Consider the following 19,807-nt stretch of genomic DNA (forward strand, 5'->3'; position numbering starts at 1 on the left):
TGGTTATTGCAAGAAGCATGACTGCTTTCCTTTTGAAAAAGTGGATAATGCTGGCATCTTTCAGCTCCTGTGACATAGCCTCCAGTTCCCAAAACTTTAAGCAAAGGCCAGTGAGCTTCCTGATCAGCTCCCTTCTAGTCCGACAATTCTATGTCCCTCACATTTGAAGATCTCTGCAGGAATACCATCTGTACATGATCCGTTGCTGTTTCACATTTGCTTGACAGCTTTCCATACTTCAGATATATTTGGTGGAACTGAGAGTTGGTCTTGAATTGGAAGTTGTTCAAGATCATCAGGTGCTGATGCTAACCTGGTGTATGGGCAGTTCAGAGCCTTATTAAAGTGTTCACCTCATCATTACAGAATTTGTCCACGATCACTAAGTGGCAGTGAATCGTTTATATTTCGGATGGGGGTCGCCCTTAGATTGCCAGCTATACAGCAGTGGTCTCCAACCTTTTTCGATGAGCCACGGAGGACTATGGTGGCAGACAAGCATCCGCCGAAACACCACCAAGCGGCAATATCAATAGGTGTTGCCGCCAAAATGCCCCGACAAGTAGCGTCATCCAGAGGCGTCGCCTCTGAAATACCGCTGAAAATCAGCAGCATTTTGGCGGTGACGCTTCTGGATGATGCGGCTTGTTGGCGGCATTTCGGCAGATGTTCGTCCGCCAGCCAATACGCGGGTGCACTTAGATGCCCCGGTGGGCGCCATGGCGCCAATGGGCATCACGTTGAGAATCCTTGCCATACAGTCTTCAACTCATCAAAAACCTGTTTAGAGTCTTGTCTGCCACTGATTGAAAGTGGTTGGCTTTCATTTTCCACTAGCTATCCTTCATGTGCGAAGGTCAGCTTGCACATTACACTTTGTATGTGAATAAGCCATCTTTTTAATAGATGAGTTTTGATAATTTATCCATGTGTGAAGAGCATGCATGGATCTCAAGAGTTGCTTTATCTCAGCATCATTTCTGTCAAATCATTCCTGATGCTCCTTCTTTAGATGCATTGAACACTGTTTCCTGAAAAGATGACCAGATAGAGTCTGACTCAAAGTGTGATGAGAACTTCATGAAGTTTTTAAAACAAGCTTTGTACACGTGAGCTCAGATTTCAACATGTGCACATTGAGCGTGGATATTGGAAACTGACAACATCTGCGCTCTTTCAACTGGAGGATGAGTGTCGCTTTACATCTCATGAGCTGATGATCAGACTGCATGCAGCTCCTTGCATTGCACAGGTGATTATGACATCCCAATGATTGCATTGGTATACAATAGGGGATCCATCCATGTTGTTTTGCACTTTGCTGCTTGTTGAAATATCAAGTTTCTGACGACTAGCTAATTCTCCATGTACTTTTGTGAGGAACAGTGTGCCATTTCTATCCACACCTCGTTCACCCATTTATTTTAGGCAAAGCTTTGTGATTGCAACCAACTTGGATGTTAAAATTGCCTAGGATGATTAATTTGTCACACTGATGAGCTGAGTTTATGGCATTGTCAAAGAAAAAGTTTATGAAGACTTTGACAATGTCAGAACATGTCACCATCAGTACATGTGCACTAACTGTTACATGACATGCAGATGTCAAGCTGAGGTGAAGGAAAATCAGGTGATCATTTATTCCTTTTGGTACACAATCAGGCGTGCACGCGCAAGAGACATTCAAATAGCAAAGCTCACTCCCAATAGTCTCCATTCTTCTGCAGACTTGCCTATCCAGTAAATGTGTATCCAGCACAGACCTCTTCAAGATGGGACTTGCCTGGGAGATGTGTCTCACTTACTGCAGCTATATCTTACAAGGACTGCAGTGTACTTTCCAAGCCCACCAACAACATCAGAAAGAGTGCAGACACTTCCAAGCTGCAAAGGTTAGGTGTGTGTGATGCTGCTTTTTAACCATATGCTGCTTGACCAGCTCGTCATGGTATACTAGTAAACTGTTAATGGAGTGAAAGATATTTAGGGATCCATTTCTGCCCCTTCCCTGCATTAGGGAGAGCAGCATTATCTTTAAAGAGGGCTGATCTGTCACATAAGAAGGATATGGATTCCAAGATCACTCCAAGTCAACAATAAACAACTATCACACTGGCACTGCCTAACTGCAGGTTTGTGACTAGGGCCCCCCCATTCCCATCACCACAGGACTTTCAAAGAACAAAATGAGTGAAGAGAGAGCATGGAATAAGGACTACAGACATGCACAAAGAATTGTTTAAAGTGGTACTAGGTTGGGCATGACCAGTCACATTCTCCTGTCCTTAAAAATAATGAGGAGTCCTTGTGGCATCTAACCAATTTATTTGAGCATGAGCTTTCGTGGGCTAAAATCCACTTCAGCAGATTCATGGAGTGGAAAATACAGTAGGCAGGTATAAATACACAGCACAAGAAAAGATGGGAGTTGCCTTACCAAGTGTGTGTGGGGGGTCAGTGCCAACGAGACAATTCAATTAAGGTTGAAGTGGGCTATTCTCAACAGTTGACAAGGGGTGAATGCCAAGGGAGGAAAAAATCACTTTTGTAGTCCTCGTTGGCTATTTTGTCCACTGGTGCAGAAGACTGCACTGTGTGGATTGACAACACAGGTCTTTGCAAGGTGTATGTGAAACAAAATTGAGAAAATTGCTTGCAGAACCCACTGAAGGCCAAAGTGACCACAGCCCAATGACCATGCTGTACAGCAGTGCAAAAGATAGCTTGCTAATGCCACTGCAAATTGAAGCAGAAAGCAGCTGCTCCGTTGAAGTCCATGGGCCATGATTGGCTAGCATGTCAGACAACCTCAGTTTGAATACAGACTATACCTTCTTCTTAGACTAGCTGCCTACCAGGGCTAAGGGGTCTGATTAATCCCAATAATGGACTTTTTGTCTGATGTCTACCTTTTGTCCAGTTGGAGAGGCTCTACCAGGACTTAAACTACTACAGCACAGCTCTCAGGGTCACTGGAACACACAAGCCTTTCCACCATGTTAAGGTGCAGCCCTAGAGAAGGCCCTATAGCCTTGCAATTGTAAATTTAAGCATGAACCAGAAGGAGGACAAATCACCTATTATACTATAGATGGAACACTGCTGAAGTTATAACAGGATAAAACAAACATGGAAGACAAACATCTATCATACTCACCTCTTCAAATCCCATTTCAAACAAACATTCAACTGCTCCTCTGACAGGTAACAACCGAGTAGAAAACGCTGGATTTCCAATCCGAATAGACCTATATTTTTCCTCATTTGGGTGTCTGATAGGAATAAAAAAAATTAAAACAATTATGTCATCAGCTAAAAAACTTGGAAACTTGCAGTGTGGGTAGTGACACCTCTCACTGGATTTTTCAGAAGCTAAGAAACTTAGACTTGCTTTTATGTACAGAGTGTAGGCAGCCCATGAAAGATCATTTCTAAATCTACATCCTACAAAAAACTTGACAAAAGGTTAGGCTATTGCTGTGCAGACATCAGTGGTCATAATACTGACTCATATTCTGTCATTGTTTCCTTGTCCTCCCCAATCTGTCTGTGTCCATCTGTCTTACATTTACAGTTGTACTCTCTGGGCTAGGGGCCTTCTTTTTGTGTGTGTTTGTACAACACCTAGCATAATAGGGTCCTACTCAATGACTGACTGACTTGGGATGAATGGCCGTTTACTGTACATGTACTGTGAAATACATGAATACCATGATGCTAGAATACCCCAGTGATAGGTACAGTTTAAACACCCAAACTGCTCACAGACTGTGTGCGCACTTGGGGGACAGGTGTGAAATGCAGGAGACCTGCACCCTTACTGTGGGAAATGCAACTGACTCATTAAACCCCCACCCTGTCCAGCCCCAGGAGATGGGAGTAAAGGGCTGCCAGGGGGGCCCGTCCACGCGGGTGCCGGGCAGGGGGGCGGAGGCAGGTCACAAGGCCGGGCCTAGGCCCAGCAGGAGGTGGCAGCGACACGCTGCTTGGGCCGACACCGCGTGGGCTCGGAGGGGGAAGCTCTGCCCCCCCAGGGGGAGCTCCGCTCTCTAAGGGAAAAGCGGGTGCAACTGACCCAACGGGGGGCAGAGTTCTGCGGTCAGCGGCTCGCCACAGGCTGGGCTAAGCCACCGCCGCCTCCCCTGCTGAGACAGCAGCTCTTCCCGCTGGGTGCCCTACCCAGGCTCAGATCGGGCGCCACGCGCCAGCCAGCAGATCGTGAGTCAGAAGATTTCTACCCGCCACTGGGACGGTGACTTGACTGACCCAGCTCGGCGCGTCCGCCGCAGCTTCGCGGGCCCGTCCGCCCTGCTCACCTGAGAATATTGTCCGCGTAGGTGAGCAGTAGCCGCGAGGCCTCCAGGAAGGTGTCTCGGGCGTTCTGGCAGAGCTCACTCACGGCTCGAGAGTGCGGTGGCGCGGAGGGACCCCCCGCGCCCGCCATCGTGCTACTTTCCTGGGAGCGGGGGATGGGAGGGTGTCCTCCCCCGTGAGCGGGCGCTGCAGTCTAGCGTGCGCGCACCCGCGCGCCCGCTCCCAGATCCGGGACCTGCTGGCCTACCCAGCGGCTGAACGTGGAGCGGGCGGGCAAGTTTCCCTTTCAGTTTCAAGCAGCTTCATGAGTATCACAGTCAGTGCCTCCATAGCTAAATTGCATTGAGTTTTTCACTTAACTCTAGGATTCAACGTCCTTGTTTTCTATGACAAATATAGTGCCTCTTTCCCCAAATTTACCGAACATAATCGGAGTGAATTTTGAATTTTCTGAGAATTTTCAAATAAATCTGTTAGATTGAGTTACATTTAATAAAAAATGGGTCCTTTAAAAATATATCCTGGTGAATCTCACCTTTTTTTTTTTAATTTTTTACCCTTTTAGCTAAAAATGTATTTTATGGGTTTGATTTTCAGATGTACTAACCTTGTGCAGTTTCCCTTGAGGTTGGGGGGTGTAGCCTCTGAAAATTGGGCCCTAGGTGTATGTAGTGTACAAAATAATGTCAGTTTCTACATGGTGTAGTCTGATTGCTTTGCTTGTAAAGTAATTTTGAAGCTGCTTATCCTTTTCTAATACTGTTGTTCTATAAACCCCTAAAATGGATCTTTTACCATGCAAGGACAGATCCATCCCATTTCACAAGGAGTATGTAAAATGTGCAAGTACCCTGACTAAGCCTTGACTGGGATGATTTAGCTGGGGTTGGTCCTGTTTTGAGCAGGGGGTTGGACTAGATGACCTCCCATTAGTATGGCACCCCATTTAATAACTTTTGCCAGTACCAACAATGTATATTTCACTTTTGGCTGCTTGCAGTGAACCTCTAGGGCAGGGGGTGGCCAACTTGTGGCTCTGGAGCCACATGCGACTCTTTGTATAGGCACCAACTTTGGGGCTGGAGCTACAGGCACCAACTTTCCAATGGGCTGGGGATGCGCCCTGCTCAGCCCCTGGCTCTGCCACAGGCCCTGTCCCCTCTCCACCTCTTCCTGCCCCCTCCTCTGAGCCTGCAGTGCCCTCACTTCTCCTGCCCCCCCCCCCCCCGCTCTTGCACACCATGAAACAGCTGATCAGGAAGTGCGGGGAGGGAAGGCACTGGCAGCGAGGGAGCTGCTGACGTATTACTTTGGCTCTTTGCCAATGTACATTGGTAAATTCTGGCTCCTTCGCAGGCTCAGGTTGGCCACCTCTCTCTAGGGATAGTTGTACACACAAGTTTCTTCAGTTTCTTCTCTCAGAAAGCCAAAGATCACCAGGGTCTTTGAACTAGAGCAGCTCATTTACACACCTGAGAAACTTCCTCCTACCAAATAATGTGCATTTACAGGTGCTTTTATCCAAGAATCTCATAGTATTTTATAAACACAGCTTGTTTTATTAATCCTTAGCACCCCGTGAGGTAAAGTGATCCCCATTTTATAGATGAATAAACTGAGGCAAGAGCACAGGGTGAGTCAGTGAGTTTATTATAAGCAACGCAGATAGCAACATCCATCATTTTAATGTTGCCTTGTCGGGGATCTCTCTTATCCCAGACGGCTCAGGTTTCGTTGTCCGACCGCAAAGAGATAGGCAACGACCAGCAAGAATCCAACTATCAAGTTCTTTATTGTGGCATGTCATACAACAGAGAACTGCCCATCTCACTCTATACAGAACCAGCCCCCTCCCCCCCCCCCGCAGATGCAAACTGTTTTTTATTAGCTACTTCGTTGCGTCATCACTGTACCTTCCCAGCATACATGAGAGGAACAAAGAACAACTGTTATGTCCTGATAACTTCATGGTTAGTACAAAAAAGAATACGTTATTTCAAAAAGTGTCTGCAAGCATTTTTCCCCACCTCTATAAGCATTCTCTTATCTAGCAAGGTCACACAGCTTGCCTGTCTACCCCAGCCAGTAAATTTTTCAGTAGGCCTTGATCAGTTGCTAAGCTGAACTGGGTTGCTAAGCAGAACTAGGCCTCGCTAAGCAAAACAGAGCCATCAAGGCAAACTCATCACCTGGACACTTTCCATTATAAGACCCTGTTTTCAGTTGCTTATAACTTTGCCAAATGTAACCATTTGGGCTGAAATTTTCCATGCTGGGGTGCCAGCCTCATGCTGAACTTTTTTTGGAAAATTTCAGCAAAAACAATTCTGTTGTTTCTTAGAACAAAATTTTATGGAAAAATGTTTTGCCCGTGTTAAAAAAAAAATCTTATGACCATTTTGATGAGGAACTCTAGTGCCTCCATACTTTGGAGTAAGTACATGAAATTTAACAGTGGCAGGTTGCCCTCGTGTCAGGGATGTGCCTTTTTGCAATCCCCATGAAAATCTGCCCACATTTGGTAAATTTATGAGCCTCTGAAAATCTCAGTTAGGGAGTTTGGAAACTCGCTTCTCTGAAGATTCTATCTGCTGTGGGCAGACTCCGCCAGAGGGATGCAGAGGCTGAGCAGTATTTTCTCAGTTGGTCCTCCCAACAGCTGGAGATTGCTGAAGTGCCAGGCAGGAGAACTGAGAGCAAGGATCTTGTCTTTCCCGTGCTTTTAATGCCCCCCTTCTGGCATCCAGGCAGAGAGGAGGAGGAGGAGGAAGTTTAGCTATCTGACTGGAATATAGAGGAATAAATTGCCAATCCAAGGGAGTTGATTTTTTTTTTGGTAAGTCTGATTTTTGGGAGGGATGGACAAAGGCCCATGAAGTCTAGAGTGTGGGGGTGGAAGAGGACTGAGATGTGATGCTCAAGGAACTGTGACTGGAATGAGGATCTGATGCAGGTGTGGCATGTTAAAATGAGACTGGGGGCACAGACATGCTGTGCAACCTGAATTTGGTCCCCCTTGTGCATAACTGTGTGATAAAAGACTTTTTTTGTGACAAGCAATATTCTAGCATTTCCTAACTTCAGAATTTGTAACCCTAGTGTTCTTTTTAATATAGTTTTATGTGTGTAATACTAAATAAGATGATGTGAAAAAAATAAAGTGAGTGAAAGTGAATTTTTGAGTTCTCGGTGCTCTTTTACATGTTTTCTATTTCTGGGCGTGACTTTTTCAAGAGTGCTTGGCTTTTTTAAATTAATTTCCTTTTTAATATAACTTTATTCTGTGTGTCCTTTTAAAATCTTTATGGCTCCTCCTTCTAGGGATCTGCCTCGTTGTGTTTGTTCTGACTCCTCTTTTTGGTCTCTGTAGATAACCCTAATAGCTCTTGGATTCTGCTCAGGCTGTGCTCTAAGATAAGTAGGGAAAATATTTCCACCACCTAAGAGCAGAGTGAAGAAAGACTCTACTTATTGTCATGGGTGGGATTCTAACTGGTGTCGCAAGCAGAGAGTGCGAGATAAACACACCCTCACCTTACCCTCCCCCAGCCTCACAGATAAATAGGCAGAAGCCAAGGAAGCAGTAGGTCACATACTCTACCAATCCAGCGCCGATTTCTCGATTGGTGCCGGCGCTTCTGACCAATCGAGGAATCGGCAGTCGATTATCTGGTTGTCGAGGTTTGAGGCCCTCCCCCCTTTTTCCTCACGTGGTTTAGCCCACCGCCATTGGAGAAAGGCAGGGAGACAGAGTTGACCACAGAGGAGAGGGGGAGGTGAGATACAGACATCCGAGGAATGGGTCTGTTTCCGCGCCGATCTGAGGCATGAGATGGAATGAAAGAGGAAGGTTCGGGAAGGGCGCGGGGGGGGAGGGAGAGATCCTGCCACCCCCGGAAATGGGCCGGGGCTGTTTTCCCCTCTTCTAGAGAATAGGGGCGGTGCTGCCGCGCCCTGTGGGGCTGTATTCACAGCCAGGGACAAGCTGCGTGGCTGAGCGGCGCCCCCCACCCGAGTTCTGCCATTGCTGGTGCGGGAGGCGCGGTCCTAGTGTCCCCTGTGCTTGCCAGGCCCCTCTGCCCGCCAGGCTGCGCAGGCAGCGTTAGAGCTTGAGCTAGAGTCACTGGAGAGAGGCCTCCACGAACTATGCGGTGTAACCGCTTTCCTAGCCCCCAGGTGTTTACAGGCGTGAGGCTTGAAAATCCACTGTTTTTTTCAAATAGGGTTGCTAATATTGGTTGGGTGCATTCCTGGAGGTTTTCATCCCATGGCATAAACTTTAATTAAAGATTAATCTTGTATTCCTGGAGACTCCAGGACAATCCTAGAGGATTTTCAGTAACCCTATTTTAAATGCTGTGCCTAGGTGCTGGCAGTGGAGCCAGGGGAGGGAGCAAAACAGTAAAATATCCCCTAGTATATTCAGTTTGGAGGGCTCCACTCCTTTTATGAATTGTTGAGGTTTTCAAACTGTAACAAAATATCAGAGGGGTTGCTGTGTTAGTCTGGATCTGTAAAAGCAGCAAAGAATCCTGTGGCACCTTATAGACTAACATCTGTTAGTCTGTAAGGTAACAAAATAGTATTCTATGTAATCGCAGCTACTCTAGCAGTAGTGTCAACCCCAAATGTTAAAAAAGCATGAGTCATATGCACCAAAATCATGATATTGGCTTTAAAATCACGAGATTAAGTAAAATAATAGCTTTGGTGTTTGTTTTTTGTGTGTGTTCTGCTTTATGAGCCTTTAGGGTGCACTGGGAGGGTGTGTGTCACATTTTGAAGCTTTCTCCAAAGCCAGAAGGGCTAGAAACGTGTTGCTATTGTAACACAAATAAGAGCCTTCCCTTGGGTATCCCTCACTTTGCACTTTTATACAGATTTATACTTTCAGTATGTTGTAAAAAATATTAACGAATCCTGTGATTGCCCTTAATGTTAGTTTAACATTTATTTCTTTTTATGGAACATTAATAGCCATTAAATGAAGGTAGTTTTTTCAGAACACATCTTCTTATAAGGTTTATTCTGACAATATATTCAGTGGTTCTCAAACTGTGGGTCGGTTGTGACCCCGGTCACTGGAGCTGGCTTAGGCTTGCTGGGGTCTGGAGCCAAAGCCTGAGCCCAACTGCCTGGGCCAAAGCCCAACAGCTTCAGCTCTGAGCAGCGGGGCTTAGGGTACAGGCCCCCTCCCTCTCTGCTGGGGTGGTGGGGCTCCTGCTTTGGCCTTGGCCTCCCCACCTGGGACAGCAGGGCTTGGGAAAGCTCAGTCCCTGCTTATGGGGTAATGTAATTTTTGTTACCAGAAGGGGGTTGCGGTGCAACGAAGTTTGAGAAACACAGCATATTATGCCACATCCTGAAGTCTGGCTGCCAAATATGCTGACTGTTGACCCACAGCAGAATATAAAAATGAAAGCAGCAGCCTTAAAGATACAACATGTTGCTCTTGTGAATTTAAAACCAATAGTGTTTTGCAGCCTGTTGTCAAGGGGAATAAAATTACCGTACTTTTAGTTTTTCTTCCCACTCATTCCAACTGGAAAAGATATTCATCAAACTTGAAGAAGCTACATAAAAAATATAAAATAGATTTCCCTATTCTTTCAGTGCTCTTTGTTTTTTCCCTTTGGCCATATGTATGAAGGGGAAACTTTATAAGAAAAAAGCGAGAAAAGTTCTGCTAGTACTTGTCCGTGGCAAAAACAACAACAAGGCCAACATCCAAAATATCTAGTGTTATACAATCACATGATTTTACTCATATAAAATAACGTCATACCATTGAACATTTGGCACAATAGAAATAAAGGCACTAGAACCAAATGCTGTCACAGGATTAAAACTCTCTGTTCAAAAATAACCATCCAACTCTTTATCTAGCAGCAGGAGTAGGTAACAGCATTCTATTACAGCGATATTATCTCCAAGTGCAGTTCCCCTCAGAAAAATTATTTGGTAAAAAAAATGGGATAGTGGGGGGTTCCAAGTTTATTTGTTTCTCATGGATGTCAAACCAAATTTGTTCCATTTAGAAGAGAAAATGGTTATTTTCTAATTGGAAGCCCTGCAAACTCTACTTGGACACTTAATAGTCAAGTTGGGTTATTTCTTTCTTGTGTATCATCATAGGTAATAAAGTTCCTGCAAGCCAAATAATACCCTCATGAATATCTGCACGACAGAAATACAAATTGCCAAACCAGATCAGACCAGTAATCTAGTATCTAATTCTTTAACAGTGATCAATACCAGATTCTTCAGCTGAAGATGTACTAAACATTAATATAATAATGCAATGTTTTATGATGCTAGATATGGTTATTTTCAAAGTGAGAGCTATTAATCCTGTAACAGCATTATATTCCAGTGCATTTATTTTCACTATACCAATACAACTAATGGCATAGATGTCATATGATGAAGGCCAATACATTTGATTGTGTGACATACGGTGTTTTGGAGACACTTCAAATAATTGCTTAAAAAGAGCAAATGGTCATATTTCATGGCTTTCTAAATTGCAACTGTACTACATTTTTAATAAATGTAAATTAACTACTTCATATGTTCCACAGTATTTTGATATATACTATATGACTTTAAATAACATTTTTCCCCAGTTAGCAACAATGTAGTTTAAATTAGGGTCTAATTTATAGAATTTCATTATCTAAATTTATGGTTAATTTTTAATCAAAAAACTATCTCAAATGTGAAAAATCTGATTTTATTAAGTTGTTAAATCAAAAATGGCTTGATAGAGCAAAGCAATTTTTGCACAATATAAATTGATATTCATTCAAATACAATGTTAAACTAACATTCAGGGCAATCAAAGGATTAGTTAATATTTTTACAGCATATTGAAAGTATAAATCTCTATAAAAGTGCAAAGTAAGGGATACCCAAGTGATGGCTCTTATTTATTTGTGATACGATACCATCCGAGATAGAGGCCCAAGTGTAATAGCTGTACGAACACATTGTAAGAGATCCCTGTCCCTGTCCCAGAGATCTAACAGTCTAAATAAACAAGACAGACGAGGTGTGAGGGGAAAGAGGCATAGAGAGGTGAAGTGACTTGCCAAGGTGTCAGATCAGATCTGTGGTATAGCTGGAAACAGAATCCAAGTCTCCTAACTCCCAGTCTAGTGCCCCATCCCCTAGACCATGCTGTCTCCCATAAAGGTTATGATGAGGTCCTTAATTTACTGTAATAAATAGCCATGATAGGGCACTAGTCACACAGGAAACACCGTTCTCTGCAATTTGGAAAACACATGCATTTAAAAGGCAAGGCCTAATTTTACTGTACCTTAAATGCTTTTTACATCAGCTATTTCATTGTTACCTTTTTTACCTGTTACAGAAACATATTTCAGGTTACCCTGGTCTCCACCATGATCTCACAGTGCTTACCAGATTTCTTTAAAATTGTAAATTTTCATCACCGGAGTCCCAAATTACATCAATGTTTAAGAAGTAGCAAAAATGGTTTCAGCACCAAGTCACTTTCCAAACGTCAAAGGCGAGTAGTTGTCACAGGTATTGGTTTAGTGTCTCCTCTTGGCGTTGGGACTCAATTTGTGTGGAATCGCCTTCTCCAAGGAGAAAGTGGGATTATCTCTCTGGATGGGGAAGAATATACAAGTGTTCCATGTAGAGTGGCTGCTTGTGTGCCAAGAGGAAATGGCAAGGGTCAGTTCAGTGAAGAAAACTTTGTGTCAAAATCAGAAAGCAAATCCATGTCTTCGGCCACTATCATGGCCTTGGGTGCTGCAGAGCTAGCAATAAAAGACTCTGGTTGGCATCCACAGTCTGAACTGGATCACTTAACTGCTGGTGTGGCAATTGGAATGGGAATGGTTCCACTGGAAGATATTTTCAATACAGGCTTGACGTTTAAAACAAAAGGTTATAACAAAGTCAGCCCATTCTTTATCCCTAAGATCTTAATCAATATGGCAGCAGGTCAGATCAGCATTAGACACCAGCTGAAGGGGCCCAATCATGCTGTTTCAACCGCTTGTACCACAGGAGCACATGCTGTTGGAGATTCCTTTAGATTTATAGGCCATGGTGATGCTGATGTGATGTTGGCTGGAGGAACAGAGGCTTCTATTAGCCCCTTGTCTATAGCTGCATTTGCAAGAGCTCGGGCACTCAGCACTAACTTTAACTCAAGCCCTAAACTGGCATGTCGACCGTTCCATTCACAAAGAGAAGGATTTGTAATGGGAGAGGGTGCAGCTGTGTTGGTGTTAGAAGAATATGAACATGCTATGCAAAGAGAAGCCAGGATCTATGCAGAAATTTTAGGTTATGGACTCTCTGGTGATGCTTTCCACATAACAGCACCTAATCCAGATGGAGATGGTGCTTTTAGGTAAGAATTTGTAGATTAATTTGACAGATAAATTATTAAACTATTATTTTCTGTTGGTCAGTATTCTCTATAAATTTGCTTAGAGAAATATTGTGCACCTCAGTATGAATACCATCCACATATCTTTTAACTGATGTGGGAGTGTTTAAAATACATTGGTATGCAGATTTTCAAAAGGCCTGAAAGCTTAATCTGAACAATGGAAGATTTTTTTAAGGTTTTATCTTATTTTTCTTGTGGGAAGGTAGTCTCACTAGATTCAGCCTTCTTATGTAATATTATGGAAGCTTTATTCAATGTGGAAAATATTTCATTTTTAATGTACACAGCTGTTCACACCATAAATGACTCCCAACTACAGCCAGATGTTAAAGGCTCTCTGAATATAAAAAAAACTTTTGAACCTCTATATTTAAGAGGAGAGACATTCAGCTATGAAAGCAGGTAATGCTGCTGCCTGTGTTATTTAGGAATGCTATTTAATTAGCCCACATTGAACTCCCAAATAGTACATTAGCAATTGTGTAGTAGTTGGAGAATGTCACTTCCCAGAATAATTACCTTAGATATTATCAGTGTGAATAGTTAAAATGCTCTCAAAAAGATTTAGGACTTGGTTTGAAAAAGTTCCGTAGATGTGTCTAGGCAAAGCGCATGGTTAAAATAGAGACGTTTTAAATATCTTGCTTTGTTGGGATCTTAATGCAGACTCAGTGCCTTCAGTGTGGTATTGGTGGAAAAGGTTAGAGCTGGTGGATGTAGACAGCAGAAATGCACTTTGGATTTTCACTTTGATATGTCCTCAGATCTTTGCCTAGAATTAAGATATTTTCATGCTGTAGGCTGACTAAATGTCTTATTTTTTATAGGATAGTGCCATTTTTCAGCAATCTTTTGCCAGTCTTAAAATAAGCCTGCTTTTACATAGGATATCTGTGGAAAAGAAGGCATGTTGCTCTATCCATTACTGAAATAGAAAATCTTCTTTATGAAACTAGTTTATACACAGTTTATACCTTTTTACTGCTTCGACATTTTATATTTATGTTGTGTATATAGTGTAAATACCCTATAATTAATTAAATTATCAATGAAACAATTTATCTCTGTGTGTGTGTGTGTATAATATATATATATTATACACACACACTGCATGAGAGCCTTGTGTAGGCCGACTATAGGTCATTGCTAAAGATCACAGGTACCGTAGTAGTTTTACTGGCCTTCATAGCTTATTGTAATATTGTGCTAAAAATGTTACATATCAGTTCAAAGTAATGGTTTTCATAGCAGCTTGGATGCCCTTTGTGTTTGTCATATTGTTGTTACCATATGAAATGGTCAAAGAAAAAGCGAATATGGTAAAACAATCCAAGAATACAGACTAAATAAAAAGTGAAAGCATGGATGACAGTGGCACCTAATCAAAACTAAACCTATTTGTCGATAATCTGGGTTTGCTGAGTGTGTCTATATGAGCCAGTGCATTGCACTGACCCCATTAGAATTATTATTGTAGTAATAGTTCATAGTCAGTTCAGTTCTTCTGTTCTTAATATACCATGCCTCCCAGGATTTTTTCCTTTGTAAGGAAGAACTGCCCTGGCAAGGAAATGGACTAAATGACCAAACAGGTGGTTCTCTATATTTTATGTTGTTCTGATGTCTGTGTTTAATACCATATCTTTGCTTGGTTAACAGATATTAAAGTAGAAGACTAATTTACCAGTTTTCTCTTTATAGCACTTGATTCATACTTAATTGCTTTAGACATTTATTTAGAATTTAAGACATTTATGATGAGATACTGAGATTAACCATGAACTTTATCTCAAATTACAGATTTTTTTCACCACTGAGCTGATACGATCATACATTTGTAACACAGTTTTCCTATATGCATCTTATAATTGTGGTAGAATATGAATTAAATTCACAACAGGAAATAGTTTTATATTAAACATTTTAAATTATGAATTGTTATATGTTTTATGTTAGCAAAGAAATCTGAAATGTATACATTACACTTATTACTGTATATCAGTTATTTGCTTCCCAATTTATATAATGTCAAGGGCATATAGTTTCTGTGAGATTTTCCTGCCACTCTGGATTTTTTCCAGGGGAGAAAGCAATTTGCACTCAGGTTCTGAACAGTGGTGAGGATGCGTCTAGGGATGTTGTGAGCAAAAGGGAATAATATAAACACGAGAGACAGAAAATGTAAAAATTAGGAAATTTTTTGTTTAATTTACTATGATCAAGATGGTTGCTATAATCACTGAGGGAACTCTGCTTTTGACCTGGTGGCTAAACTAGGGAAACTTCAGCAGCAGGTAACTGAAGTTGTAAAATAGTTGGGGGAAAATAATTTTTAAGATAATAAAACTTTATTTTAGAAGGAGAATGATTGACCTCAGGATTAAAAACAGACCTCTAATGGACAATTATATCTGTGACCTGTGGCTTCATTCATTATATCCCTTTTTTCAACCTGTGGTATAACAGTTTTTCCACTGTAGACTTTAATTCCAGTCAATATATTTTATAGAAGAATAAAATATTTAAGATGACCAAGATCTAAGTGTGTATATTATTCTTCTGTTGCTGATAAAGTGAATGAGTCTCATTCTGCTCTGCCTTGCATCTTGTGTAGTCATTTATATTGGAGCAAAGTGCCTGTGAAATGCAACCATTCTGATTTTAGCATTTAACAGCCATTTCCACTCTGAACAGGTAACAGTGCTACAAAAGACAGCGGGAAATCAAGCTCTCTCTTTTTCTTTTTCCTTAGATGTATGTCTGCAGCAATAAAAGATTCTGGAATATGTCCTGAGGATATAACATATGTCAATGCACATGCCACTTCTACGCCACTAGGAGATGCTGCTGAAAATCGAGCCATCAAGAGACTTTTTAAAGAGCATGCATACACTCTTGCAGTTTCCTCAACAAAGGGAGCAACAGGACATCTCCTGGGGGCTGCAGGGGCTATAGAGGCAGCTTTTACTGCCCTGTCCTGTTACCATGAAATTTTACCACCTACTCTCAACCTGGATAGAACCGAGCCGGAGTTTGATCTCAATTATGTTCCGCTAACAGCCCTAGACTGGAAAAGTGAAAAACGACGCATTGCTCTCACTAATTCATTTGGCTTTGGTGGTAGTAATGCAACACTGTGCTTTGCCAATGTTTAACTTACAATGTGTATGTGTGTGTAAATACTACAAATGCAAATTGGTCAATGCCCTGAAAAATGATTTGTGGACTTCATTATGTTTTGTTGTACTGTAACACTTTTTACACGAACCACATCCCTTTTTATTCAGTCACATTGGAGACTTGCTTTTTTTTTTCCAAGTCTTACAGCGCTTACCTATTTATCCTTCAGACTACAAAAGAATGAGTATTGCTCTTTTAGAGTCTGATCTTGCAAATGCTAAGTGCTTTCTTTGATTTCATTCACTTCACTGGGAGGTTAGGATGCTCTGCACTTGGCAGGATTTAGTCCTTAATATTACAGTTCCTGTTTGATCAACAACCCCGTTCATCTCATTCTCCCCTTTAAGATACTGTTTGTATTATTTCTGGTTATGCAGAACTTTGAAATACCAAATTCAGCACTTTAATTAGGAATGTCTTATTTTAAAAAGAAAGGTATTAAAGTTGGAAATGCTCTAAAATCTTTTATATTGATATTCAAAAGTATATACCACTGTTAAAAAAAAAACAACAGCTCTTTTTTTTTTTTAGGTCATGTAAAAGTAGAATCTAAATGGAATTGTTCTTGCAAATGGTTTGGTAAAGATGTGGCTCAGTTAGACAGAAAAATAAACCTATTTCAGCTTTTCTAAGTGAGGGGGAATCTGTCAAAATTGAGGACTTTATTTACATCAGTGCTATATCTTTTGCAACATCAAAGAAGTAGACTCAGCTGAATTGCCTTTTCCTCAAAGGATTTAACAGTGAACAGAAATGTATTTGATTTGAAAGCATGATGGTTTTGTGTTTTCTTTATATGTATTGGTAATCCTGATTTTGTTTTAAATTTTAATAGAAAGATTTAAAATAAATAAAAATTCCCCTACCCTGTTTGCAGTTCAGATATTCCAGATCCTGTCTGTCACTGACTCATCTATTTTAATTTTCCATGATAAGTGATATGCAAAGGTATATAGCATAAATAGTGAAAAGTAAATTATAATTTCAAAATTCAGTTTTACTGACCTGTGCTGTTAATGTGGGATATATTGCCATTGAAATCCATGGGTGTTAAATGAGTTCAGCACCTTGCAAGTTAGGGTGCATAAGAACGCAGCTTCTGTTTTCTAATAATATGTCATGTTTATCTTGACAGGGTTCCTTTAACTTCATAAAGAGAGGTTTTTTTGATGCACTGAATTCAAATGAAATGAAGTGCTGAATTTATAGCTGCTGCATCTCTTACCTGGTAACATCATTTTGAATCTGTCAGTTTATGACTTTATAAACAACTTAGTTGTTCTGTTAAAAATGAATCAAATATAAAATTTCACACAGAAATATATTTACCTTAGAAACTTTTTTTACACTTGCTCCTCACATCATTAGTACAAGGTTTGAATTCAAAGACCTTCATCAAGATGAAATTACTCTGGTTATACATGTGGGTATCTATTTAATTTAGTAAATGAAGACATAAGGTTAAACAATCTCACTCAAAGACAGATGGAAATTTGTCCTTCTGTTGTGCTATAATGCCATATAATAAGGTAGAACTTTCTTGTTGGATCAGAAAAGTGGTCCATCTAGTCCAATCCTGTCTCCAGCAGTGGCTAGTACCAGCTGCTCTGGGGCAAGGTGCACAAAATCGTGCAATAGGCTGTTATAGGGAAAATTTCTCCCTCCCTCCACTCCCAGTTCTTAGAGATTTGCATATGATATAAACCATCAGGGTTTATGTATCTTCCAAATCTTTTAAAAAATATTTACTATTATAATTCTAGATAGATATAAATGTCCAGTCCTTTTTCGAATCATGCTAAGCTTTTGGCCTCAATGATATGTATAAAAGAACTGTTAAGTGCACAGAACTATTAAGAGCAGTCGTTGAAAATGAAGGCTTGAACTCATGGTCTCCTGAATACATCTCTCTCTGAATACATCTTTGTGCTAGTCTACAGAATATTTTTATTTTAGGAATTACATAGCATGCTTTTTTAATAGATCTCCATGTGCTTTATAGTAGTAAGTATCATCCCTATTTGGTTTGGTGATAGGGAAACTGGGGTACAGAAAAGATAAGTGACTTGAGCCAAGCTTACATAATTGAGAACATTACTGGAACTGGGAACAGAAGCCAGGTTCCCTTTCAGTTACTGTGACCTATCCAGACTGCTAGTTAATGGATGAAAACATGGATCCTAATGAAAGTTATATTGATTCTCACAGCTACAGTTATGCACCATGTCAAGTTATGGATAACTAATTTATGGGGAGATAAAGCGTGCTATATGAGGATAGACAATATTTAACAGTAAAGGGAAAAAGATGGGGGTCCTATCATGATTAGATGTTCAATTTTTAAGAAGTGTTAATGGTGAACAATACAAGATACTGCTGAAAAAATAACATTGAATTGCATATTATTTGTATTACCATAGTACTTAGGAACCTAGTCATTGACCGGGACCTCAGTGTGCTAGGTGCTGCACAAACACAGAACAAAATAGCATCCCTGCCGCAAGGGGCTTACAATAAGTGTCAAAATCTGATAGATGCAAATGTGAAAGTTGTGTTTTAAAGCAAAAGTTGTAAGTATAGTGCAAGGATACCCACATTATGCCAATACTAGTAACACATTGATCACTGCCTTTTTACTTACTTGGGGTAGCTCTTTTATATACTCATGGCACTAAAATTACTTAGAAATGTTTATACAAGCTGAGGGGGGCCCATTAAAAAGCCGGATCTCTGTATACTGTGTGGGAATTGATGACTCTAAGATGATGGTACAAGGTATATTAATAAACTGTCCCCACTTGGTACCTTCTACATTTGCAGCTGTGTCTTTCCTCCCTGACATTGTTTTTCCAAATATTGTAGACTTATAGACTTTTCCACACAGGTAATGTTCAAAAGCTTCTCTATCTTGTAGCTTCTCTTCTTCTCACCTTTGCTATAGAATTTATCGTTTCTTCCGCAGTGTGTTACTGGAAGTACCTTAAATCCAGGCAGTGAGACTTGATGAAGAGGTACATAATTATAGGAGCTTTATTGATCATGTCTCCACTTCTGCGCTTCAGGAGTATTCACACAGCACCGATAATGCTCATAAGAAGAACGTAAAACATAAGTATGGCCATACTGGATCAGAGCAATGGTCCATATAGCCCAGTGGCTCTCAACCTTTCCAGACTACTGTACCCCTTTCAGGAGTCTATTTGTCTTGTATATCCTCCAGTTACACCTCACATGTAAAACTACTTGCTTATAAAATCAGACTTAAAAATACAAAAGTGTCACAGCACACTATTACTGAAAAATTGCTTAGAGTCTCATTTTTACCATATCATTATAAAATAAATCAATTGGAATATAAATTATACTTACATTTCACTGTATAATATATATAGCAGTATAAACAAGTCATTGTCTGAAATTTTAGATGCGTCAAAGGGAACGAACAAAACAAGGCAATTATCTGAGTGATCCATTCCCTGTTGTCCAGACCCAGCTTCTGGCAGTTGGAGGTATAGGGACACCCAGAGCATAAAGCTGTGTTCCTGACTATCTTGGCTAATAGCCGTTGATGGATACATCCTCCATGAACTTATCTAATTCTTTTCTGAATCCAATTATACTTTTGGCCTTCACAACATCCCCCAGCAATGAGTTCCACCAGCTGAGTGCATTGTGTGAACAAGAACTTCATTATGATTTTTTTAAATCTGCTGCCTATTAATTTAATTGAGTGACCCCTGGTTCTTGTGTTATGTGAAGAGTAAATAACACTTCCTTATTTACTTTCTCCACACCATTCATGATTTTTTGTGACCTCTATCATATCTCCCCTAATAGTTGTCTCTTTTCTAGGATGAACAGTTCTAGTCTCTTTAATGT

The 19,807-nt window shown here is 40.8% G+C and overlaps 2 protein-coding genes across 6 annotated transcripts in view; one reads left to right on the top strand and one right to left on the bottom strand.

Moving 5' to 3' along the window:
- NGLY1 (N-glycanase 1) overlaps window positions 1-4,553 on the bottom strand; it is a 50,669-nt gene extending 46,116 nt beyond the window's left edge. The window contains exons 1-2 of one of the 2 annotated variants that reach the window (XM_030550977.1): window positions 4,317-4,553; window positions 3,158-3,272 (exon numbers count right to left, since the gene is read on the bottom strand). In XM_030550977.1, the coding sequence (XP_030406837.1) occupies window positions 3,158-3,272; window positions 4,317-4,444 (243 nt within the window). In that variant the 5' untranslated portion in view covers window positions 4,445-4,553. The remainder of the gene's footprint in view (window positions 1-3,157; window positions 3,273-4,316) is intronic. The other variant, XM_030550976.1, reaches the window with a different exon arrangement.
- Window positions 4,554-7,992: 3,439 nt separating this feature from the next.
- On the top strand, window positions 7,993-18,739 carry OXSM (3-oxoacyl-ACP synthase, mitochondrial). 4 transcript variants are annotated; one of them, XM_030550979.1, is made up of 3 exons: window positions 7,993-8,090; window positions 11,690-12,706; window positions 15,501-18,739. In XM_030550979.1, the coding sequence occupies exons 2-3, from the start codon at window positions 11,721-11,723 to the stop codon at window positions 15,901-15,903; spliced, it is 1,389 nt and encodes a 462-aa protein (XP_030406839.1). In that variant the 5' UTR covers window positions 7,993-8,090; window positions 11,690-11,720; the 3' UTR covers window positions 15,904-18,739. The 4 variants fall into 4 exon arrangements, with proteins under 4 accessions (XP_030406839.1, XP_030406840.1, XP_030406838.1 ...); XM_030550980.1 differs by having other exon boundaries at window positions 7,999-8,116; XM_030550978.1 differs by having other exon boundaries at window positions 8,078-8,164.
- Window positions 18,740-19,807: the final 1,068 nt, after the last annotated feature.

The sequence above is a fragment of the Gopherus evgoodei genome, chromosome 2 (genome assembly GCF_007399415.2).
Source record: "Gopherus evgoodei ecotype Sinaloan lineage chromosome 2, rGopEvg1_v1.p, whole genome shotgun sequence".
Classification (NCBI taxonomy): Eukaryota; Metazoa; Chordata; order Testudines; family Testudinidae; genus Gopherus; species Gopherus evgoodei.

Bases quoted from the DNA above. Each gene is read 5' to 3' on its own strand.
- OXSM (XM_030550978.1), top strand. From the start codon at position 8,142: ATGAGATGGAATGAAAGAGGAAG. The intron at 8,165-11,689 runs GTTCGGGAAGGG...TACCTGTTACAG, and splicing joins AGATGGAATGAAAGAGGAAG to AAACATATTTCAGGTTACCC. The intron at 12,707-15,500 runs GTAAGAATTTGT...CTTTTTCCTTAG, and splicing joins GATGGAGATGGTGCTTTTAG to ATGTATGTCTGCAGCAATAA.